This window comes from Podarcis muralis, chromosome 1 (assembly GCF_964188315.1).
Source record: "Podarcis muralis chromosome 1, rPodMur119.hap1.1, whole genome shotgun sequence".
Taxonomy (NCBI): domain Eukaryota; kingdom Metazoa; phylum Chordata; class Lepidosauria; order Squamata; family Lacertidae; genus Podarcis; species Podarcis muralis.
This window is the reverse complement of record NC_135655.1, coordinates 29,920,884-29,946,678: the sequence shown is the minus strand read 5'-3', so window position 1 is coordinate 29,946,678 and position 25,795 is coordinate 29,920,884. Positions and strand designations below refer to the sequence as shown.

The following is a 25,795-nucleotide window of genomic DNA, read 5'->3' as shown; positions in this document are numbered from 1 at the left end:
ACAGCTTCCCTCTCATCGTCTTTTCCTCTTAAAGAGGAGGTGGAGGTCCATTTGTCGGCACCAAGCTGTGGGTTGCCAACTTGTGAGTTAACGGATTGAGCTTAGAAAATGCTTCTTCTTACAATCATGTAGAGCAGAGGTCAGCAACCTTTTTCAGCCATGGGTCAGTCCACCGTCCCTCAGACCATGTGGTGGGCTGGACTATATTTTTTTGGGGGGGGATGAACAAATTCCTATGCCCCACAAATAACCCATAGATGCATTTTAAATAAAAGGACACATTCTACTCATGTAAAAAAACGCTGATTCCTGGACCATCCGCAGGCCGGATTTAGAAGGCGATTGGGCTGGATCTGGCCCACGGGCCTGAGGTTGCCTGCTCCTGATGTAGAGCCCCTGTAAGTCAGACAATCGTGGGCTCAGTGGACTGGTGCTCTGCCTCAGTATAAGACAGTCCAGAACTTTAATGTCTTCATACATTCAGTCGCTCCATTCACGTACACTTGCCTGCTCTCCCTGCTGCCATCATTGTGCTCAACCCAAATACCCTTGTTTCCTCACCCTATTGGCAAGATGGGCTTTGAACAGCTCTATGTGTCAGGGATCGGGGCAAGTGGGTTGAAAACGAACCTCATTCTCTAAAAAATAGAAAAATAAAAATCAGCCAGCAGAGCTGCTACCCTGGGCAAGCCACATGCTCAGGCTGCTAACCATCGTTCCTGGGTGTTGGAGTGGAGGGGAGCAACTAGGAAGTGGGCAGGGAAATGCTTGTCATCTCTGAAGTGTGCAGGCATAGACCATCTGCCTCCCCAGCAGTTGTCATTCCTTGCACCTTAAAGTGCTTCACCAACCACACTCTGCTGTTCTTGTGAAACTGGCTCCTTGCTATATTGGGGTCAGTTGAAAAACTGCAAAAAAGAGAAGAAGCTTTCAAGTAACAGATTGGGCAAATCCCACAGGAGTCTCTGATGTGCTTACAGCCTACTCAGAACAACGCAGACTACCTTGAGATGGTGGGGGATGTTGTTGTTGTTGCTACTCCTACGGCAAGTTAAGCATGAAAGGCAAGGTGGGAAGGGAGAAGATTGTGAGAAGGGGCACAGTGAGAAAATGATTCAGAGTCCCAAGGGTGGGTCTGATGAACGCTTTTAGCAACCCAGAGATTACTGCTGTAGCTTCACATACAACACGGGCCACAATTTCCCCTTCTAAAATACAGAATCAGCCCAGCTAGCTTGATAGTTGCCTCCCTTTCTGTAGGTGGCAAGGCTGAGAAGTGGGGAGGGAACGAGAAGTGCCTCAAAGTGCTGCAACTCCCTTATGGCCCACGCATGTGCATGTGCACGTGCGCACCTGTGTGCCGGGCGGCGTCACTGCTCCTTCTGCCTGTGATAGTCGCTTCCTACGTTGAGCACAGGGATGAGCAGTCCAAGCAGCCACCTCTTCCCAAAGACCTCTTCCAGGTTCTTCTTCCAAGGACGGGCTCGGGCCGCCACCCCCTTCCGCACCTGGTACCGCGTCTGCCCTCGCAAGATCAGCAGCATTTGGTGGCAGCAGAAGCCGGCGCAGGCGAGTCCGATCCCCAGCCAGAGGTATAGCATGAGGATGACAAACATCTCCGAGCTTAGCAGAGCTCCTGCAGACCCAAAGGGGAAGGGAAGAGAAAATGTTGGGAGATTTGGGACAGATAAAAGAAAGTACATCTTCACACGGTGCATCGTTTAGCTATGGAACTCACTGCCATGGGAGGAGGCAGGGATGGCCACCATCTTGGATGGCTTTGAAATGGGATTGGATAAATTCCTTGAGGGTATCAAGGGCTACTAGCCATGACAGCTATGATCCAACTGCATGGTCAGAGGCAGTGATGCTTCTGAATACCAACTGCAAGAAACTACAGGGAGGTAGATTGGTTTTGAACTCGGGTTCTGCTCTTGGGGTTTACAAGTTGGCCACTGTGAGAACAGGATGCTGGACCACATGGGCCATGGGCCTCATCCAGCAGGCTTTCCTTATGTTCTAATGTGGACATTCACTCATAGTGTGATGTTATCTGTCCATCCTGGAACAGAGAAAATGGTTTGTCTACACATATCATAGGCTAGTATATAAATTCAATAAGTAATATCATTAATAATAATACTTTTATACTAGAGGCAGTTGGCACAGTGCCCAAAGGAAGTTTGCTGTGACATGTGCCAGGGCCTAGACCCTAGCAGAGAATTCATGGCTGCACCCCAAAGCTCCCCCTGCTTCTGCTGCCCCTCTCACCCTCCCACCACTCTTGCTAACTGCTCTCTCCAAGCCTGCAAGCAGTGCCAACAGCAAGGAGATGGAACTGCAGTCTGCACTGGCTTCACTCTGTCCATTGGGCCCAGAAGACATGATGACAGTGACAAGGAGCAGGCTGTCCCTGAGGGCATCTTGCCAGAGCTCCCTACCCCCTCCAAAACCTGAGGCCAACATGGCTTGTTTGCAGTTAGTGGCTTAATCTGTAGCTAGTGCTTAGAAGCAGATTTTCAGCTGCCAAGAGCCAGAAGAAGCTCAATAGCATTTGCAGGTCCCAGGTAGAATCCTCAGCATCTCCTGGGATACTGGTCTGGGAATGTCCCTGGTCTGGACCTCTGAAGGGCTGCTGCCAGTCAGTGTTGACAGAACTGAGCCAGGTAGGCCATTGGTTTCCCTCAGTATGAGGTAGGTTCTTCTGATTTCAGTTCTTTTGCAGTACAGCAAGCAAAGGTGAAATGTGGCAAACGTAGAAGGTTTACTTTACAAATAAACAGAATCAAGGGGAGGAAGATGCAGGACTAAAGCTGGAACCATACTTTCTAGGGAATAAGCCTCACTGAACAAAGCAGGAACAACCTCCAAGTAGATTGGCATACATAAGATTGCACGGTTAAATATTTCAGTTGTCTTTTTTCAGCAGCTCCTTAATTGCAGTATCAAGGGGGGCGGGAGTTAAAATCCAACATTTCTTTAGAGTAGTTTACATTGCAGCTAATTCTTAGTGACAGGGTCAAAATGGAAAATTCTGCAGAATATAAACAACGTCCCAGTCATTCGTCTAAATGTCAGGAGAGAAGATAAAACAATGCACCAAAATGAGCCTTCGAGGAAGAATTCGAATAGGAAATGTGTTGTCATATGACTTGGAGAGCTGGAGCTTCATCCCATATGAAGCTGTAAGAAAGCAAGAGGCTTTCGATGTTATTGTGCTTAATTCCTCTCTTTGGGAATCAACCATGTTGTCAGATGTGCCAAACATTGACAGTTTGAGGTTGATATATTAATCCTGCCCCTCCTATGTATGTAGGCTAGACCAGAGGCTTCTGCCAGGATTGGATCTAGAGACATTTGGCACATGTAATGTTGAACCATTGGGACGTTAGCCAAAAGAAATGGACCTTTGCTGCCTGCTTTGGCTGTAGAAGTCAGCAGTTAACTGATCTTTCCCATCTGCTTATATTCTCTGCATTCCTAACCAGCCTCACCAGAACAGCTTCATTATAAACCTAACACTTTGCACTGAACCCATGCAACCTTATTCTTGACCTTTGTTTACTGCCTACACAGGCTTCCTTCTCACTTAATAACACAACTCTTCTTTCAGTTCTCCAGGGGCACTCTGTTGCTGTCCTGAAAGTTGTGATTCTCCCACTAGGGGATTTCAAGGGGAGGCTCCTGTTCAGAAATACTGAATTGGAACTTACTGAGAATTTTGATTCTGCCTGGGAATACCTGAATAGGGGTGAAAGTGGTGCAGCAATAATCAGCTAGCACATTTGCAAAGCTAAGCAGGATCCAGTAAGGTTTCAATTTGGATGGGAGACCATGTGTTGAGATTCCTACATTGCAGAGGGTTGGACTAGGTGACTCTCAGGGTCCCTTCCAGCTCTATGGTTTTTTGTCTTGTTGTAGATCAGAGGTTTTCAACCTTTTTGAGTCTGCAGCTCCCTTAACCAACTACTTTCTTACTGTGGCACCCCTGTGGGACTCAGGAGCCCAGTTATGTCACCCCTTGCCTCACGCTTTTTTGAACACCCTCCCTTGTGGTTCTGCTGCTGCCATCCTGGTCTCTGAGCTGCCCCACCCACCCCAAGGAGAGGTGCCTCCCAGAGGCGCCATTCACCTGCAGAGCTTATAGCCAGGGCTGCTGCAATAAACAGTTGTGCAAGCCTTTGGGAGGCAGAGTGAAGAGAGAGCATCAGAGGAGGGAGGGAAGGAAAGAGGGACAAAGGCCAATGTTGCCTGCAGCACCCCTGACCATCAGTCAAGGCACCCCAGGGTGCCACGGCACACAAGCTGAAAACCACTGCTGGAGATGTTTATTGACTTAGCAATTCTAGGTTGATTATGTTGTCAACAATTACTGTGGCTATGAATAGTCACTGTGTTTATTCTGCATGCATCTAAGATTTAACTCAGACTGTACTTTTTACCTGTCACAATCATTTGAATTCACAGTTTACAATTCCCTCCTTCCCTGTACCTAATACCTTATACCGTGGTACCTCGGGTTAAGTACTTAATTTCTTCTGGAGGTCCGTTCTTAACCTGAAACTGTTCTTAACCTGAAGCACCACTTTAGCTGCGGCGCTGGAGCACGATATCTGTTCTCATCCTGAAGCAAAGTTCTTAACCTGAAGCACTATTTCTGGGTTAGCAGAGTCTGTAACCTGAAGCATATGTAACCTGAGGTACCACTGTATCTTATAAGGATGAAATGGGCTGGCTCCACAAACATTTATGCCACAAGAAATCTGTTAGTCTTTTAAGGTGCCATGAACTTTTATTATTTTCTCTTTTTGAGCTACAAACTAACACAGATACCTCTCTGGAATAATACTGGAATAGATAGAATAAGGACAGTGCCAATTTGTGTCGCTCTCTCCCCCCCCCCCAAACCCTTGAATATATTTGCTTTGATCAAGAAATATATTCACCTTCCTCAAAAGAAAAGCTGGTTTAATCTTTTCATTTGTCATTTATCATGTGAATTCATTCAGAAGCCCCACAAAGCTAGTCACATCTCAATCCTGTTGAACTCAATGGACTAAATTAGGGTGCTTACACACATTGCTCAAATTGACTACAGCCACAGGAAACCAGACGTACGACAGGAAGCCTCTTGGTGCAAGACGAGAAACCTTCGCTCATTGTACCCTCAAGGGCATTGGCCCCTTGTCATAATTCCAGATCCTAGTTGTTAACTTTAAAGCAGGACTGAGGAACTTCTGGCTCTGGCTGTGGTTGAACTGCAACTTCCATCAACCCCGATCATTGGCCATGCTGGTTGGGGTTGCTAAGAGTTGAACAACATATGGAAGGCCACAAGTTCTCCATGCCTGCTTTAAAATGGCTTAGGACTACAAACCTAAAAACAACAACCCACCCCTGCAATAAATCTGCCTGCTTTAACAGATCCACTAATGTATATCTACTCTAGTATATCTCTTTATCTTCCAAGGTTTGCATGGTGAGGATCTGAGAACATTGTAACATTGCGACAGACTGAACTTTAAGAAAAGATCTTTAGCCAACTGAAACACCATACTTGGTGTTTAACTACAATGTTCTATGTTCAAGTTATTTGAACATTTATGTTCAATATTTTGTTTTCCTTGCTGCTTTAAAATTGTGTTTTATTTGACCTTTGTCTGTAATGTTTTGATACTCTGTCATTCTTTATTTGATGCTTTAAGTTAAATTGTAAGCCGTTTAAAATATATTTAAATAATTTCAATGAAATAAACAATCTTGTAAAGAAGGGCCAGTGGAGCAGCTTAAATGTATGTAACAAAGCAGGGTGATAACACAGACATCCTGGCATTGAATGCCTACAATAGGATAAAAACCTATTCTTTCGATTTAAGCCATGGATGATCATTATTAAATTATTGATAGTTAATGAGTTTCATATTGTGTGTTACCAATAACGGTGCTACTGCTAGGTATTCCCCCTTACTTTAATGGTACGAAAATTGGAGGAAAATAATGGTTTGTTTTAAAATATTATATAATGTCTATGGAGAAGAAAACTGGACCAGACTATTAGCTAGTTTTAATAGCTTCAGTGACTCATAGAACTATGTAACAAACTCATTTCTCCAAATAGCCTAAGAAGCATCCCAAACAGCTGGATAATTAGGCAGTGGGTTAAACAGGAATGCATTTACCTGTAGTTAAATTGCTTCAGGGATACTCAGAAAACATGTACAAAGCTCAAATATATCAGGAGAATTGAATAAAATGGACGGACATGACCAAGGGTTCTACTATGCAATCCTTGATGCTGTTTAAATAATTTTCTATAACATTTATCAAGGTATTTGTATAATGATCAAACCTCAGCAAGTAATTCCTTCAGGGTTCTGTTAAGGTCATTTGTAATGTTACTATCTCAGCTTGAAGGAGATATTGCCAAGAGGTCAGTAGGAAAGATCAGAATTATTCTCATCCAAGCAACAGAGAGAACCATACTAAGCAAAGCATAGCCAAGTCACAATTCTTCTGATCTCATTAGGAAAGCTAATTTCCTGGTGAGACCAGAAGGGTTATGGCTTGGTTGTTCTAGTGTTCTAGGTACAGTGGTACCTCAGTTTAAGAACAGTCCTGGTTATGAACAATTCAATTTATGAACTCCTCAAAACCAGAAGTAGTGTTCGGGTTTGCGAACTTTATCTCAGTCTACGAACGGAAACCGGACAGTGGAAGGGCAACGGCAGCAGGAGGCCTCATTAGGGAAAGCGCACCTCGGTTTAAGAATGGATTCGGTTTAAGAACGGACTTCCGGAATGGATTAAGTTCGTAAAGATACTCAGTGGGTCCTATTGGCCCCTTATCAAAGCAATGGGCATAGCAGTTCTTTCAAAATAAACCCCAGATTCTTATGAGTTCCTAGATGGGTCAAACAGAGCAATAGCTTGACATAAGAAATATAACAACAACAACAACAACAACAACAACAATTTTTCCCACCTTTTCTCCACCTCCTTCAGTGCTTTGATGGCTCAGACTATTATGATGATGATGATGATGATGATGATGATGATGATGATGATGATTATTAAAATTTGTATACCACCCTTCATCTGTAGATCTCAGAGCAGGCCATAACATAAAATACATTATTAAAAAAAACTCACACACAAAGAATGCATAATAAAAATAAGAGCAAAAACAAGCCAATAATCCCCCAATCATTATTAAAGTGCAGTAAAATGCAGAGTGGGAGGAGAGAAATTCAAGCAGAAAGGGACAAACAACAGGCTAGGTAGCGCAGCCAGGAATTTAAGCTGTGCTTAACTTAAGCATGTGGCTGGCTGTGCCAGGGCTCAAAGAAACCCTAGAGAAGCCGCAGCAAATTGCATCCCACACCCTCATTCTTCTTCCTTCTCCTCCACCTCACCAGAAAGGGTAACATCTAATCCATCAGCCTATTTCCAACAGGAGCCAGCTCAACGTGAACAATGGGAACCCTGCAATCAGAGTGTGATGGCAATAGCTCTCCACTGCTGATTCTCTTCTACATCTCATATTAAGGGCTATATTGCTTCTGAACATGACCCCTATTCAGAAGTTCTTAATCTGGATCCATGGACAGGCAGTGGCTCCATGCTCATGGGGAGGACTGTAAGAGTGGAATCCAATTAACCTTTACTCAGAACAGGCCATTTAAATTAATGGACCTAACCTAACCTTTAATTTCAGTGGGTCTACTCTAAGTGCTGTATGGGGAGCCGGCTTCAGGCACCAGACCCATTGGCAGACCAATGCTGCAAACAGTGACAGGAAGGCTGGCAACAACCAACCTTGCCATATGGGAATCTCTTGCAGGAGACCGCAGCGTCTGGGGACAGACAGTCAGGTCATGTATCTATAGCAGTGACTGGAGGAGGAATGGCTTGCTAGGAGGAGTGCAGAGAGAAGAAGCATCTGCAGCAGCACAACCGGACACCTTCATCTGCCCCACCTGCAGCAAAACATGTCTCTCCCGTATCGGTCTCTACAGCCACAGCAGGCTCTGCAACCTTCCAGCAGCTTGACCACCCCCAAAGACACACTCCTGCATTGTCTCCCAAGGCAGATGGATGTCAACAACTCTGAATAAGTTAGTTGCATACCATCCTAAGTGTGTTCAGCCAAACATCTTTGCAATCAGCATTTAGACCTCCTGCTCAATGCAGGCTGGGGTTATCACATGACTCCCACTGCCCATTCACAAATGTGTGATGAGTAGCCATTGATAGACTTATTCTCCATGGTGCAAGGGTGGGGAAACTGCAGTCCTCCAGATGTTGTTGAACTCCAACTCCCATCAGCCCAGCCACCATGACCAATGGTCAAGGATGATGGGAGTTGTAGCCCAGCAACAGGTTCCTCACTCCTGCTTTTAGGAAATAGTCTAATCTTTACTTTTAAAGCCACTTAAGCTAATGGCCACCATCACTTTCTGTTATCTGCCCTGAATTTGCTGCTCGTCCATTTCATCAGTTAACTCTCCAATATGGTGGCGAGGGAGAAAGAGAGAGATTCTCTGCCACCACATTGTAGTGAATCCCCATGACAGCTTGTTACAGTATAAGGAGACGGTGGCAGCTGGTGATTCCAAGAGTCTTCTGTAAACTTGAAAGAGACGTTAAGGGGATCTGTTCAACGTTGCTTTCTAAATGCAGTGTCATCCTTCCATCCTTGTCAGGTCCCATTAGTTGCAGGAAGGCATCATGAACACTAAATAGTGAAAGAGAGACAAGGCTCCTTTGGAAAGCAAAAAAACAACAACAGACATATGTAATTTCTCTACTGTGAGATGGATTTGAAACAGTGGGAAGGGGGTCTGGAGGCAGACATTAATTGAACGCCTGTGCTATCTCCTTTCAATGCTCAGGCTGTAGCAGGAGATGTGCTGAGACATTTTCTCCCAGAAAAGGCTTCAAGCTTCATTTTAGGGGTCGTGTTTCTAACATTTGCAGAGGGAAAATTGTCAATTTCTTTGTTCCCGCTTCTAATTGAAATTCTCCCGGAAGCCACTTGCTTAAAAACACATATGGTTTCTTAATCTCCTTCTTGAAGCAAGCAGATACAGTAAAACAGCTGAAGTTGTTGTTTTGATTATTCCTTCTGAGCAAAGTTTGCAAAAGCTGAGTCTGAAGCAGGCAGGCTAACACAGCTCCCCCACATTTCACCACCTGAATGTCTTTATTTTCTTCCAGATGGACATGAGGTGATATGATGACAACACTATTGCTGTAACCTAATCATGTCAGAAATAGAATTTAAATTCAGTTGTGGGTTTTAGAGCATCTAGGAACCAAATGTTTTCCCTTTGCTGGCTTTTAAGGCTGGTGTTTATAATGATTCTATGCTGCTCCATTTCTATGCTATCTTGAATCTGTTTTATGTTGGGTTCTGAGTTTTTATGTCATTTGTATTGAGATTGCTTTATTGATTGCATTGCATTTGTGTATTCTATTGATTTTTGTAAACTGCCCAGAGGACAGTTGAATGGGAGGTCTAGAAATGGGAAGGCTGCCTGAATGAATTAATGAATGCTGAAGCACGATGATGATTTTGCATACCAATCCAATTTTGAAATCCATTCCAGGCCACCTAAGGTGTAACACCTCTGGCTGTAGTTGCTCATTTCAGGAAGGTTATTTTGTGATGGAAGCACCTATATACCATGAAACGATTCCATCTTTTCCCACTTCAGGCTGTTTCCTATCTGAAGATGGGGCAACCCAGTCAGATGGGTGGGGTACAAAGAATAAAAATTATTATTATTATTATTATTATTATTATTTTATTTTATTTTATTTTATTTTATTTGGGGCACAGCGCCACAGGGGAAAGGGAAGGTGGTAGCCCATGGCAGAATTTTTCTCTCTTCATTCACCCTTCGTGTTATTAAGCCCCTGGTGGTGATACATCAATGCCTTAAAATAAAACAACCCCATAAATCATGCAAGTAGGTTGTTCAGATTGAGAATGCATGCCAGGGCTTCCTGTAACAGGACTATCGTGGGGCAGCACTTCTACAACAAAGAGAGATACTCTTTATCACCATTTAGTTTTAGTTTATTGGTTACATATGTATTCCCACCTTTCTTCCATTTTGCAGCTCACATTGGAACTCATGCCTTAGCTCATGGGAGGACTGCTAGGGAATAGGCGATGGAATCAAGGAATCGCAACAAAGCACCTGACTGCAGTGGCCTTTCCTCCCTTTCCAGTTTATAAAAGCTGGGCAGAGTCCAAACATCAGAATGAACTTGGCAAGCTGTCAGCTTAAGAAATTGATCCAACATAATTTTTTTAAAAAACAACAACAACCCCACTCTTCTCAGACACCACCTTAAAATAATATTGCAATGAAGGTCTACCTTCACACTACCATCTGAGTAAACTGGCGTTTGTGTGCTTATCAGCCATACAAATTTATCCTTTTATCTAAGGAACAAACTGGGTTCATTTAGCCTCAGTCATTATAAACAATAAAGAACAGACTAGAGTCAACAAGCCCGTGGATAATCTCAAAGCCAATATATACACCCCTGACCTTTCCCCAATCCTTCCCTGGTTGTACAGTGTTAGCAGCAGGAAGGGATATTAACGCTTCCTTGTAAGTCGTTCAGTCTATAAACTCTGGAAACACAATGCATTCAGACAGCAAGCCTGTTGGGTAGGAAAAATCACTTTCGGAACTGACTCCATCTGTGTGTGTGTGCCCACGACCCCAGCCCTACCATTAGGCAAAGTGAGGCAGCTACCTCAGGCAGCAGATCTTGGGTGTCAAAAAAAGGCAGCAACTTGTTATTTAGAGTGTATTTTTTCTACCAGGATAGAGAAAAGTTACTTGTGAGATTTTCTGCTTCAGGAATCAGCATAACTTGACTGGCCTTGGGTACTGTTCATCTTAACTTGAGAGGTGGCATTTACTATTATGCCTCAGGCAGCAAAATGTATTGGGCTGGCTTTAGTGTGTGTGCTTCTCATTTTAATGATCTTTTGTATGGTTCTTGAATTTCAGAAGCGAGAGCAGTAGGGGTGGGAATTGACAAATACGAGGAGGGAAAACCAGAAACTGGGCACAAACGGAGGTGTGGAGAAATAGAAAAACAGCATGATGATGAGGCCTGTTTGATCTTGGCCAGAAAGGTCAGAATCTGAATCACATTTCAAATTCAGTCAGCAGAGCACTTGCAAGTGGGATGTAGCAGGGTGCCTCGCATCAATTCTGCTTTTTGTCTACCTCCACTAGGAGACAATGACAGTGCAATCCTATGCATGCTTATTCAGCAATGGGACTTACACCTAGCAAGTGTGTTTAGAGTAGCAGCTTAGCAGTGCAATCCTATGCATGTTAATAAGGGCAGATCCACACCACACATTTAAAGCACATCCAATGCCCATTTAAAGCACAGGACTTCCCACAGAGAATCACAAGAACTGTGGTTTACTGCTAACAGAGCCACAGTTCTTAATACCCTTCGCCAAGTACAGTTCTTAGGGTGTTTGGGGGAAAGTCATTTGCTTTCAATGCAAGCTGGATATGTTTTTAATGTGTGGTGTTGATCTGAAGGATCAATAGGACTGGCTTAATTAAGGTTGCTGCCTAAATGAAGTATTAAATTATTAACTGTATTAATTTTCTTCCTAACGAATTCCTGTCCGTTTCACAGGAACGGACATAATGTTCAGAGCAGGAGGAACCAAAGTCCAGGTGATAACCAATGAGGTTCTGAGAAAATAGGACTCTGGAAAAGGAACCTTTCTTGCAAGCCTCTACACGAACTTCCCTCGGTCACATAATACAAGAATGAAATGCTCCGTCCACCGTCTTACAACATGTACAAAACCTTTCAGACAATGGCCTTGGGCTGGTCCACACTGAGTCACCCATAGGACATTGCAGGGTGCTTTTCTTGGAATCAATTCAATTATACATAGACAGCATTGGACGGTAGCCTGGAGCAGGCCCCAACCTTTGTGTGTCAAGGTGGCCTTTGCACAGCACCCTGGCTTTTTTATTTGCTGGTTATTCCAATAAGCAGCCCCGGCAATCAAAGCAAAAGATGGGTGAAGAAACATAGGAAACCCACATAGGCACAGACAACACCCTCCCCCGGGCTCCTGGCAATGCTGGAGGGACAGCTGTTGTGGGAAAGGAAGTCTTATAAGGAAGGGTTGGCAGGGAGAGGGGGAGAGGGAAGGGAGCCACAGATCACCCCTTCTGCTAGAGGAGAAGACACTGACCTGAGAAGAACTGGCTGATGGACTGAGGCAGGAGAGTGAGGAATGCCAGTGGGTTGGCAAAGGAGGTGGAGAGCACAGTGGAAATGTAAGCCAGCCCTGCCACCAAGGAATCCAGGCAAGCCAAAGCAGTATACAGGCAGAACATGACGAAGTTCCTCATGTTCCTGCTCCCAATGCAGTTCCCTGTGAAGAAACAGTGGTGGTCATGCCTTTGGGTGACCCGGGCACACAGTCTACAGAAGTGGGTGTTGGGTAAGGCCGAGCCAGGGGGGCAGCTCTCATCGGGCCAGTCGGGGGCCACCCCATCGGCTCCTCCTCCAACCCAGTTCAGGCCCTTGCTCAGGTCCTCTGGGGTGTTCTGGATCACCAGGATGTAGTTGCCCAGCGCGTTGGCCGAGAGGAAGAGGAAGAGGGCGCCGTGCAGCAAAGCGGAGGAGCAGAAGAGCGGGGTGGCGGAAGGGTCTTTGAACATGCTGGGGATGAAGAGGAAGAGCTGGAGGACGAAGGTCACACAGGAGATGCACAGGAAGTAGGCAGGAGCGACCACATTGAGGAACCTGAGGACTAGCATTGTGGATTACATTCCTGCAACGGGGAGCAAAAGGAGAGAGCAAGTGGTCACCAGCCTAGCCTGTGGACTTGCCCTTTCCCAGGCACACAAGGATTCCCCATTCGCCCCTCCTCCCCCCCCCCCCCGCTGCTGGAGAAAAAGAAGACCTCCTCACAGGTCTCCTTGCCTCTTTATCCCTCCCAACCTGCTCCCTTCCCCAGTGGAATCTCTCACAAACACACCGCACACATTTCGCCTCCTAGCTCTGCTCAGCGGTGCACAGGAGGACAAACTCAAAGGTTCGCTCTCCATCGTTGAGCCTCAGGTCTGGCTCCAGGGCCCTGCCCCTGGCGGGCAGCATTGCCACTGAGATGCCAGGGGCCGCAGTCCCTGGAGTGCCTCTCTCACGTTGCCCGCCTCTTGCCTGCCTGCCTATCTGCCTGCCTGCCAGTTGCACCGCCACCCAGCTCTCTCTGCTCCTCGTGGCCCCCTGTTCTGGAAGGCTGCAAGACACCCTCGCCGGGAGCGAGTCCCCTTCAACTCCGAGGAGGATTTGTGTGTGTGCTGAGCAGACCTGCCGAGGCTCGCCCTACAATTCAGGAGTTCCTCTTCTTCCATGCAGGGCGCCGTTATTATTTTATTATGCGCTATTAATTAGATAGCGGGGAGGCGTGGATCCGGGTGGCGGTCCTAATCCGCTGCAATACGGATCAAAAACGATGCTCTAATTTCGCCTGGAAAGCCACAAATCCGCAGATTACCGCGGCGGCTGTTGCCCTGACATGGGCATCATCAGGAAATGCTCCAAACAGCTGCTTAAGTGCTGCCGGGCACCAGCCGCCAGCGGTGCGCCAGCAAGGAACTCTGTTTGTGGCTTTCAGCCTGTCTGGCATCGCTGCTCCGTCAAGGCGCATCGCAGAACGAAGCAAGCCGACATCCACTCCCCACGCAGCCACCCACCTTAAGGAACGCGGGGGCTCCGACACCCAAACAGGGAGGTGTTGCTACAAGTCTACCTCCCCCTCGCCACACACACACACACACACACACACACACACCCCTTCACTTTCCCTCTCCACCCCGCCTTCCTCACCCAGCTCTCCACGCTTGGCTTTCTCTTCCAAAACAAATCCATGTACGACACACGTACTTCAGTTGTGGGAGAACATCGCTAACAAGGCGCCCCGGCGCCCCAGCCTGTTCTCGAGGGGCCGCCCCTTGCCTCCGTCCATGGGGAAGGCGAACTTAGGCGCTGCCTTCGTTGCGGAGAGGCGAGGAACTCTGTCCGCTCCCCGGTTCTGATGGTCGCCGCTGGGAACTTTTCTGTGCTCCAGCCCTGCGGGCGGGTGACTTGGCGAGGGACCTGCCAGGAGCCTCCACTTCCCCAGTCAGCTCCGTCTGGCTATCTGTCTGGCAAGGAGCGTGGAATTCACCTTGAAGTCCCCTTGCTCGCTGCCTGGATAGGTCCTCCCCGCCGTCCCCATATTTACCTGGAAGCCTGGAGCGGAGCGGAAGCTGCTGTTCCTTCAGCACCAGCCAGCCCTGTGCGCCGCGAAGCCCCCGGGCCAGCTGCTGCTCCCCCCCCTCCCCGCCTGATCTCCCTCTCTCCACCCCCTCCAGCCGCCGCGGTGTGAACAGCAAAGGCGCTCGGAGAGTCCCCGTTAGCAGCACAGCCGCTACTACCGGCAGCCCACCCTCCCGCCCGGGCTCCGCGGGGAGCCCTCGTTTCCCCGGCTTTCCTAGGGGAGCTGTCCGCCCCTTCCGCAACCCTGTCGGGGAAGCGCTTCGGGAGCTCGGCGGGGAGCTGTCCCTTCAGCACCACCAGCCAAACAAGCCGCCTATGTTGCGGCGGGGGCGGGAAGAGAACTCTCAGGAAATCCGAAAGAGGTGCGCTCCCACCTGGAGTCCCTCCGGAGTGTGTCTCCTGCAGATGACCCGGTTCTCTGATCCTGAAAACTAAAGAAGGTAAGGGAGGAGAAGGAAGTTGTACTCACTGCTCCCTCCTGGCGTGCCTTAAGAAGAGGAGCCCTGCTGGGTCAGACCAAAGGTCCGGCTAGTTCAGAGCTTCCCACAGTGTCGAACCAGAAGCCTGTGGGATGCTTAAGAGCAAGGCATAAGGGCAACAGTTGCCCACAGCATGTGGTATCCAGGGGCTTATTGCCCCTGAATCAGGAGCTTTCAGTTGGCTATTCTGGCTAAAGGCTGTGTTTCCCTGCAGGTGTGAGATGCGGAAATGCCTTCCCAGTGCTGCCTCTCTTTAGCAACCCAAGGGAGAGGTAATCTCTGCTGGTGCAAAAGAAATACGAGAAAGTTTGAGATGGCATTATCATATAATTTAGGGTAAAAGCCAGCACCTCCCAAAGGTGTTTGGTGTGCATTGGACATGGGCTTCCGGAAACAATACCTAGGTGGAAGGCTCGTTCATCCAGAATGTCTCATAGTGATCTTCAGTATCAACTGAGAGTCTTTCACTGGAGCAATCAACTCTTGTGTTACTCCCGAGAAATGGTGGCATATAAAAAGGCCCAGTTGGTGACTTCACAGCTGTGTGACAATTCCCCCCTGCCATGGAGATCCACCAGAGCCAAGCATAAACATATTTCAGAAATTTTATAAAACCTTCCTGTTTGCCTTACTTTAGGGGTCACACACACCTTCAACATCATATGACATCGAAACCAAAGGTGAACAGATGACCTGTGAAGGTGGGAAGTATCATGTTGGAAATGGAACCACCGAATAAAAAAGCTCTGTGGTGTTTGGTGGAGACTACTATTGTCCAGGCAAAGCCCTAGTCTGATATGACTAGCATTTGCATTCATACAACATGTAGTCTGGCTCCACACTTAGAAGCATAGATCCTTCTGGACCTAGACCTCTGCAGTTTCTGATAAACACCTCTGGTTTATATACACCTGGGAACTCTCCCAAATTGACTTGAAATGACCTAGGGATTATGAATATATGAAGCTACCTAATACAGATCAGAAAATTTTTCCATCTAGCCCAGCTTTTACTCTGATTGGCAGTAGCTCTCCAGGGTCTCACGAAGAGGTCTTCCCCTTCACATGCCATGTGATCCTTTTAGCAGAAGACGCCAGGGACTGATCCTGGGACCATCTACATGCAAAGCAGCTGAACCATTGCAATCTCTACTACAGAACCCTTAGGACCTCATCAACTGGGCTGATGTTTGCAAGATTTGTTATTGTTGAGAACTGACTGTTTAGTTTTGTGTGTTGTATGTATTGGGGGGGTTGCACATCTTCTCAATTTAGTATGTTGACATCTGGGCTGAGCCCTAAGGAGTTTTTAAAATCTAGATCAATAAATTAAAAGGACTATTAAAGCATTAAACCAGTTTATAATTACCTGTACAGTATTTTTACAGCAAAATCCAGACAAGGCTGTTGATGACTGACCAGGGTCAAATGTGGCCTACCTGTATTGCAATTTACTGATAACTAAATCATAAAAATATATTATTTTTTTCTGCATTGTGAGAGTATTTTATTTCACATGCATCGTCTTCCCCTGAGCAACTTTCTTCCCAGACTCCTATGCAAAAGACTTACAGTTGTCTTGCTTCCCAAATCTAAAGGGCACTATACTTTTATAAACGTATACATACATTTTAACTGTGCAACATTGTGAAAGACACAAATACAGTGGATGCTCGGGTTGCAAACGTGATCTGTGCAGGATGCACGTTCGCAACCCACAGTGTTCACAACCCGCTGCGGTGTGTCTGCGCACGCACGGGTTGCGATTTGGCGCTTCTGCGCATGCGCAAAGTGTGATTTAGCGCTTCTGCACATGCATGACCACCGAAACCCGGAAGTAACCTGTTCCGGTACTTCCAGGTTTTGCCGGGTCCGTAACCCAAAAAAACACAACCTGAAGCATCTGTAATCCGAGGTATGACTGAACACAATTTTTGCAATAGCTATAAATACAGTTTTTCACAGTGATTGTATGCATACATACACATAAGGCTTCACATAGAGACACCCCAACTGGATACACCTCTAGAGCTTAAACCCTGCAGTATGAAATCTCCTTCTTAATAGTCTCAACATTCTAAATTACTCTTCATCTAAAAGTTATGAATCCTAAACCACAAGATGGAAGAAGCAGATAATCTAACACCATTCCCCCTTCATCTTTTTCAAAAGCATCCCTAACTGTTGTCTGCCCAATTTTTTCCCCTGGAAATGCTTCAAGGGGAGACATTCTACGGTCTCCCATGGCATCTTGCTCTAGTGCTGAACTACTTTTATAGTAGTTATAAAGTCTTCCTTTCTGCTTAACTTACATCTGCCTTCTTTCAAATGAGCCTCAGGTCCTCACTGAGCAAAACACATTTCTCCATTTGGTTTCTTTCATAGCCACTTAACAATACAAAAATTGCTTTTCACCCACACAGCGTGAGCCTATGCATATTTAGCAAGATTTTTATTGATGTTTTTAATTATGTTTTATAGCTATCTAGAGACTAGTTTTATTGTATTTTATATGTTGCAAGCCACCTTGTTATATTTTATGAAAGAGCAGATTACAAATTTTCAAACAAATGAAGAAGCCTCATTGAGTTCCATGCCATTTGAATAAAGACCACACAATTCTTTTTTGTTCAGACTTGCCTTTAAGACCCTTTTTGTCCTCAGCTATACATTCTGATCTTGCCAATGCCTTTCTATGATGGTGATTTCTCTAAGGCTGACTTTAGAGTGCAGAATACAATTCACCAAGAGGTGCAAGACACCTGGGCCTTCCAATGCACCAGCATTTCCTCTTGAAATCCATGGAAGCTGTACAAGTCCAGGGTATACAGTGGCGGCTGGTAGGGTGAAAGGCAGGGAGACCAACAGTAGGGGGGGCAGAGCCAATGACAGGCAGGATGAATCCCTGAGTAGGGGCAGATCCACACCATGCATTGGAAAGTCCCGTCCAATGCACATTTAAAGCACACGGCATTGGCCAAAGAATATTGGGAACTGTAGTTTGATAAGGGCACGGAAAATTTGTGAGTGGGAAACTACAGTTCCCACAATTCTTTGGCCAAAGCCATGTGCTTTAAATGTGTGTTGAATGCACTTTAAATGTATGATGTGAATCTGCCCTGGTTGTAAGGCAGAAGGCAGGCAGGCAGGCAGGCAGGGGCTAGCTGAGCACAGATTACAGTGGTACCTCGCAAGACGAATGCCTCGCAAGACAAAAAACTCGCTAGACGAAAGGGTTTTTGGTTTTTTGAGCTGCTTCGCAAGACGATTTTCCCTATGGGCTTGCTTCGCAAGACAGAAACGTCTTGCAAGTTTGTTTCCTTTTTCTTAACGCCGTTAATACAGTTGTGACTTGACTTCGAGGAGCAACTCACAGAACGCGGTGTGGTAGCCTTTTTTGAGGTTTTTAAAGACTTTGGTGATTTTTGAAGCTTTTCCAAAACTTTCCCGACACCGTGCTTCGCAAGACGAAAAAAATCGCAAGACGACAAAACTCGCGGAACGAACTAATTTCGTCTTGCGAGGCACCACTGTAAATTTGGTGAGCCAGTGCCCCATTTAGCCTACGTTACTCTGGTAGCCAATAGAACTTGCACAGAAAAACATCAAGGTAGATTGTGCCAGTAGTCTCTTTTTCATGACTATAGCATGCAGGCAGGGTGAGGCTCTCTTAATATGTTGATTCAACATAGTGTAAGCCTTCAATAGAAGGGATGCAGGTGACGTACCAGCCTGGGAACTATTTTTAACGAAACAGTACTTTCTCCATATTTTAACAGCTTTCATCTTTGGGGGAGAGGATGCATATAAGGCTTTTCATGTAATGACAGGTTTGCAGACGAAAGGGAATGACTAACATGAAAGGCATTAATCCTCCCCATATCAGCCGACCACAAGTTATAGTTTATTAATGAAATGTATAACAGAAATTGAAAAGCTTTCCCCAAAGGAGTCATTACAGAGGCAAAGTAATTTGAGCTCAGCTCTCTCATTAAAATGGTCCTCTCTGTTTCGATGTCCATAGCTCAACTGCAGGCGAGAGTGTCATAGTCTAGAACCAGGATGCGAACAAGGAGGATGTGCAAAAAATTTAAAAAATGTCACTGTGCAGTGTTCTCCTATCTCATTTCCCTCACATCCGTTTTTGCATCTGTGTCCCCTTCCCAACAGTCAGACATCATTTGACTACTGAATACACTCAACTCTCATCACTGGACTGTTTTGGGGATGTTCCCCCCACCCACAGCCCAGGGTGGCCAATCCCATTTCGCCGCCTGAAGACTGGTGCTCAGAGAACTGAGACTGCAACTGGTATATATGATCAGGGCTTGTTTTCAGTCGGAGCTCACCAGAACTCAGTCCTGGCACCTCTCAGATGGGCGCCATTGCCATTCTAAGAGCCTGAGGGAGGTGTTCAGGGTGAGCTCCAGCACCTCTTTTTCTTAACAAACCAACACTGTATATGATTATATACTTTCCCTTCCTTTCATCTGTGAGAGGCTATGTAGCCTAGCATTCTGTTTCCAACAGCAGTCAGTCAGATTGCTTCTAAGCATACATTCTCATTCTGTTGCTTATCCCCAAATCTGGAATTCAATGGCATAATGTACATGAAAATTCAATTTCCCTGTCAGGGCTAATATCCATAGAAAGCTCTACATCTGGTGATTTTATGTAATTCTTTTTTCTAAAAAAAAATCCAAAATAGCTGGCCTCCACCTCATCTACTGTTACTCAGTTCCATTAGTTAATTATATGATGAGTTCAGGTCATCAGCTGTATCACGTAGCCTTTAACCAATTACGAATGTGTGAAAACCATAAAGTGTTGGGTGTTTGACAATGGCGTTTTAAAGATGGACAAATGTACTGTCGCTGAGCATTCATGGGTTGCAGCCCTTTTTGTCTGGTGCTTATATGTGCCTTGCTTCTGCTGTTGCTGCTATCTGCCACGAGCCATCTTTGGGGGCTGAGGTCATGGATTTGGAGGTATCTGAGTGGGGGAGAGAATTGCCCTCAAAAGCATCCCCAGACATCGGTTTTAGCTGCCCCAGTTAAAACTGCCCCAGAAGCAGTTTTAGCAGCAGGTTTCCAGCCTGAAAAGGTTGTGTGGCCAGCCCATCCCAGAAGCCCCAGTAGAACTGCAGACTCTACCAAGCTACTGGAGTCAATGGCCGTTGAAGCAAGCAGGGCTCTTTTAACTGAGGAAGTGTCTCACGCTAGAAGCATAGCTAGCCACCCAGATGGAGCTGTCACTCTATTTAAGGCTTGGCCTGGGGTTGCTCCATCGAAGCCTTGCTTCTACGAATCTCCAAGCTGAGCTCTCTCTGCAGTTGTTCAGGGCACGGCTATCTATCTGCACCCTGAACTCTCACTTTGTCTTGCTGCTATGTTTCTGGCATGACTCGAGGTTCCGGGTTATGATCATTTATATCCAAAATAGCTCGAGACCAGAATAACCTGAGGCCTGCTTTCCTCTGTACAAACTGGCCAGGATTTTAAAACATTTTTATATTGCCCTTCATCAGTAAACTGTCATTGTAAGCCATCTGGCAAAGGGACGTGCTGCTTTTATGTGCCGCAGGGTTCTGTCCTGGGCCCATTGTTGTTCAACGTCTTTATAAATGACTTGGATGAAGGAATTGAGGGGATGCTCATCAAATTTGCAGATGACACCAAACTGGGAGAGGTAGCTAATGCCGCAGAAGACAGAATCAGAATTCAAAATGGCCTTAACAGATCGGAGAACTGGGCGCAAGCTAACACAATGAATTTCAATAGGGATAAATGTAAGGTTCTGCACTTAGGCAGGAAGAACCAGATGCACAAATATTGGATGGGGGACCCCTGGCTTACTAGCAGTACATGTGTAAAGGATTTGGGTGTCTTGGTGGAGCACAAACTTAACATGAGTCAAAAGTGTGATGCAGCAGCAAAAAAGCGAATGCTATTCTAGTACCACTCTATTCTGCCTTAGTAAGACCACATTTGGAATACTGTGTCCAATTATGGGCACCACAAGTTAAGGAGCTGGGGATGTTTAGCCTGGAAAAGAGGAGACTGAGAGAAGATTTGTTTTTGTGGGGGGGGGGGGTTATACTTTTCAGATATGTACATTTAACTGCTTTTACAACAATTTTAACATTTTAAAACTTGACTTCCTTCCCCCTCTTTCTGTGGTTCCTTAAATTTATTTTTAATATCTTCTGCATATCCAAATTAACTTACTCATTTATTTATCTTCTTTCAATATATACTCTTCTGTAGCTGCAGATTATTACAATAATCCTGCCACTGTTTTTATTTGTTTACAATTTATCTGTAAATATTCGATAAAACATTTCCATTCCTTTATAAAAAGTTTGTTATCTTGATTTCTTATATTCTTCTGGTAAGTTTCACCATTTCTGCATATTCCATAAGTTTTTGTATCCATTCTTCCTTTGCTGGGACTTCTTCTTTCCATTTTTGGGCAAGTAACTTTCTTGCCACTGTAGTTGCGTACATGAATAAATTTCTATACAATTTGGGTAGTTCTAGCCCTATAATTCCCATGAGAAAGGCTTCTGGATGTGTGTTTTTTTGCAAACATTATTTTAAACATCCTTTTAATTTCATTGTATATCATTTCCCAGACTGAGAGAAGATATGATAGCCATAGAACTCATAACCCACCTGCTCTCAGCAGCCAGAAACACCATAACCAGACACTGGAGAGACCTGTCAGGAGTAAGCATGGACCAATGGTACCAAATAGTATGGGAAACAGCCCTACTAGAAAAATTAACTAATAAACTGAAACTGACACGGGGACAAACAGAAGAAGACGCTTTCACCCCGGTATGGCCCCCCTTTATCACATACACAGCCCAACAGGACAATGACAATAATCCACCAACAGCATACAAATCAATATGGCTAACCTGATCCAAAACACCCACCCACCTCACTCACACACGAAAACAAAGATCACCACAGCCAATCACAAGCAAACAATCACACCCTAGGCCAACCCCAACCTCTCTCACCACCAAAGGAACACAAGTCAACAACACAAGCAACGCTGACACCAAACTCTACATACATTAAACATAATAGAAACACCGCCACCCGACCCCACCCCCATCCATCTTCCCTCTCTCCACCCCCTCTTTCTTTTTTTCTTTTTTTTCTTCTCCCCCTAATGCCTCAACAAATGAAATGGATTTGTAAAAATGTTACATGGAAGAAGAAGTAAAATACGAGGCACCACACTTCTGTAAAACAAGAAAATCCTTAATAAAATATATTTTTTTAAAAAAGATATGATGGCCATCTTCAAATACCTTAAGGCTGTCACTTGGAGGAGGGAGCATGCTTGTTTTCTCCTGCTCTGGAGGGTAGGACTCAAACCAATGGCTTCAAGTTACAAGAAAGGAGTTTCTGACTAAACATTTGGAAAAACCTTCTGACAGTAAGAGCTGTTTGGCAGTGGAACAGACTCCCACAAGAGGTGGTGGACTCTCCTTCCTTGGAGGGTTTTAAACAGAGGTTGGATGGTCATCTGTCATGGATCCTCTAGCTGAGATTCCTTTATTGCAGGGGTTGGACTAGATGACCCTTAGGGTCCCTCCGAACTCTAAGATTCTGTTTCTATGATAGCTTGGTTTACCCAGGAGACCTTGATGAGGGAGTTTATCAGAAGCTTTTTGTAAGTTCAAATACATAAAGCATACCAGATCACCCATATCTATATGTTGGTTGACAGTGACACTATGAAATAATTCTAAAAATCTGGTGATGCTGGACTTCCAATCATAGACACCATGCTGAGTTTTCCTCAAGAGGACTCATTACTCCACCTGCTTAATAATTCTAGATGTACAAAGCAATCCTAAGTATAGGAAGCAGGCGTAAATCACCCCTATTCCAAGCTCTGTCCAGGAGCAGGATTACTGCTGGCTGAGCCAGTCTAATGGAGCACTCCAACCTCAGGATCTACCAGGATGAGGAATTTAGGATCCAGTGGGTCTCCAGCTCAGGCCACCGATCCCTGGTACAATTGGGCTATGACAACATAAGCTCCACATCTCAGCTCAGCTAGAGAAACACCAGCATAACTCTCTCATCCCAGATCACATGAGTTCCTCTCAGCTTGCAGTGGCCCTGCTCCTGATCAGAGTTTGGAATAGGGATAATTTACATCAGTGTCACTTAGTAAAGGTAAAGGGACTCCTGACCATTAGGTCCAGTCATGACCGACTCTGAGGTTGCGGCGCTCAGCTCACTTTATTGGCTGAGGGAGCCAGCGTACAGCTTCCGGGTCATGTGGCCAGCATGACTAAGCCGCTTCTGGCGAACCAGAGCAGCACACGGAAACGCTGTTTACCTTCCCGCTGGAGCGGTACCTATTTATCTACTTGCACTTTGACATGCTTTCGAACTGCTAGGTTGGCAGGAGCAGGGACCAAGCAACGGGAGTTCACCCCATCACAGGGATTCGAACCGCCGACCTTCTGATTGGCAAATCCTGGGCTCTGTGGTTTAACCCACAGCACCACCCACGTCCCCCAGTATCACTTAAACCAGTGTAAATTCCACCAGCTTCCAACCAACTGTGCCTGAGATCTGCTGGATCCTAACTTGCTCATCCCAGTGAATCTTGCCTTTGGATTGCTTCCTTAATCATGCTTTTCACTAACTTACCTTGGATAGAAGTTATTTCCTGTATTCTCGACTGCATCCCTTTGAAAAACATTGAGTACCTTTCAACTGCCCAGTAACAAGGCTGATTTTGATAAGCTGCATATATTGTTAAAGATAGTTAATTTCAGGATGGCATTTACCCGAGAGTCCTTAAAGAATTCTATGAGTTCTGCACAGACTCTTGGATAAATGCCACCCAGAATATAGTGTTTGTTAATTTTTAACTTACCAATTAGCCTCAGAGTTTTATATGTTGTAATCCCAATAGACTTAGTCCATCAGAAGCTCTCGCCAAAAACAGTGTTTCAGGCAGGCCATGAATATTTCTCCAAATTTTACACAGGGCTTTATCTGCAACCTGCCTATCCTCCTCCAGGAATCTTTCCACACCTTTATCATTCAATGGTCCCACTGGTGGGAGAACATTCTACTTCTGCTGTCTTTGAAAGGGTGCGTATTGCATGCTTCAATGTCTTTAGCAATAGGTTTCCTAAGCTTCAAGGTTTTTGCTTGCTTTGCTACTAACTTAGCGTTCTGCCAGAGTTCATACTCCTTTTTATTTTGCTCCTTTGGGCAAGAAAATTCTACTTTTTAAAAGGAAGCCATTTTGCCACCTTGGCTCTATTTGTTAATGACACGCAAGCTCTGAAGTTGTCACTATGGGTGGCTCTGTGCCCATGTTACAAATGTGTTCCCAAGGACAGGCAGGGGTACATCATATGCAGCATTTCTGTAACATGTGATCTGCTCCCTTTGTTATTGCTGCATCTTTGTGACATTGATGAATGATGTCAACACTTATGACAAAGGGGAAGGAGGGAGAGCACTCCTTGGCTCTGATAGGCTCTTCAAGGGAACCACCTGCCTGTGTCATCAAAGGAGGGGGCAGGAAGACAGAAGTGGAGCAGGCTGACTGGATGGGAGTGAGCAGAAGATGGAGGTCACAAAGGGAAGAGGCTGGTTGGGGGAATTTGTGGGGTGTGTGTGGAAAGAATGTGGGATGGATAAATAAGGAGGGGAGGGAAACAAAATGGATATCCTTGCCCACTGGTTGTATGTGGCCCCTAACCACTTCCCCCTGAGAGAATGTGGCCCTTGACACCAACAAGGTTGCACCCTCACCCTTGGGTCTCATAAGTTGATATGTTTTTGTAACGCCTTTTCAGTCTCAGAGTCAGTGAGTCCTGTTCACCAGCTACACCCTTGCATCTCTCCTCAATATTAAAATGTATGTTGAAATCTGTCACATTAATGCAGGACTTTCTTTCCTTTGTGGGCCAAGCTTAGGTCTGACGTGTGTGTTTGTTGCCTGCTTGCAAACCTCCTGTTTTCCTGAGTTTGCAGCTCAACTGCGGAAATCTGCTGTGGGCAAAAATATGTCACCCAAAGCAGCTATCTTGGAACACATTATGTTCTACATGTTGCCACACACTGAAAATCAGTCAGGAGAGTTTTAAGGGACTCAAGTGAAAAGTTTGCATCTTTCCGACAGGCTGTTGCCATGGTGTAGCCCAGGTAGCCATGTTTTAGAAATAAGCTATCACTTTGACAGCATCGCTTGCAATATGGGAGACATCAGCTTGGACAGGAAAAGGGGGGGGGGGGAGAGAAAGGCAAAAGAAAGAACTATCCAGAGGAACAAAATGCATAGATGTTTGTACAATAGTGCTAGAAACTTCAAAGTAAAAATGCTGGTGGTGCCCAGAATCCAGTTAGAGATGTAATTGTTGATAACAGCCTGGGATCAAGCACTCTTGAATTGAAATTATGTAAGTGGAAAATTGCCAAGAAAGTCCAACATGGTCAATTTTAATTTTAGAAGATAATTAAAAATAATATCTCTCTATAGAACATATTTCCCAGTCTGTCATCACACTGTGATGGCAGTCTGAACCTGTGAGGAGGCACAAGAGGCACACAGACTGAACCAGAACTTGCAGGAATCCACCTTGGACCCAAAATGGATCACTCAGGGAAGGGGAGGAAGAGGCACCACCATAACCTGACGTGGGGAGTTCTCCTCCCTCAGAGAGAGGATGGTTTTGGGGGAAGAGATAATTTGACACGTGTGGGTTTGGAATGTGAGGAAGAAGGAACTGGGGCATGAAGAGGGGAAATGTGGTAATGGAAAGGAGAACTCTGGGGAGGGAGACTGAGGCAAGGAGAAGGGCGTTGGCAAAATGAAACAGCAGGAGGGCACCCCCTAGTTAGTTAAAAGGACATTATAGAGGCATGCCAGGAATGTCAATTTTCACCAGGAAGCTTGGAGGTGAACACCATTATACAGTGGTACCTCAGGT

The 25,795-nt window shown here is 45.5% G+C and overlaps 1 protein-coding gene across 2 annotated transcripts; it reads right to left on the bottom strand.

The window, feature by feature from the left end:
- Positions 1–347: 347 nt before the first annotated feature.
- Positions 348–14,392, bottom strand: ZDHHC22 (zDHHC palmitoyltransferase 22). 2 transcript variants are annotated; one of them, XM_028718923.2, is made up of 3 exons: positions 13,902–14,392; positions 12,259–12,843; positions 348–1,636 (listed from the first exon to the last, which is right to left on the bottom strand). In XM_028718923.2, exons 2-3 carry the CDS (start codon positions 12,827–12,829, stop codon positions 1,371–1,373), a joined length of 837 nt encoding a protein of 278 aa, XP_028574756.2. In that variant the 5' UTR covers positions 12,830–12,843; positions 13,902–14,392; the 3' UTR covers positions 348–1,370. The 2 variants fall into 2 exon arrangements, with proteins under 2 accessions (XP_028574756.2, XP_028574784.2); XM_028718951.2 differs by having other exon boundaries at positions 14,299–14,378.
- Positions 14,393–25,795: the final 11,403 nt, after the last annotated feature.

What these genes read in the sequence shown, in the direction of transcription:
- ZDHHC22 (XM_028718923.2), bottom strand. Translation starts at nt 12,829, where the DNA reads ATGCTAGTCCTCAGGTTCCTCAATGTGGTCGCTCCTGCCTACTTCCTG. An exon ending in CATCAGCCAGTTCTTCTCAG is followed by an intron (nt 1,637 to 12,258) that starts GTCAGTGTCTTC and finishes TTGGGTCTGCAG; the next exon opens with GAGCTCTGCTAAGCTCGGAG.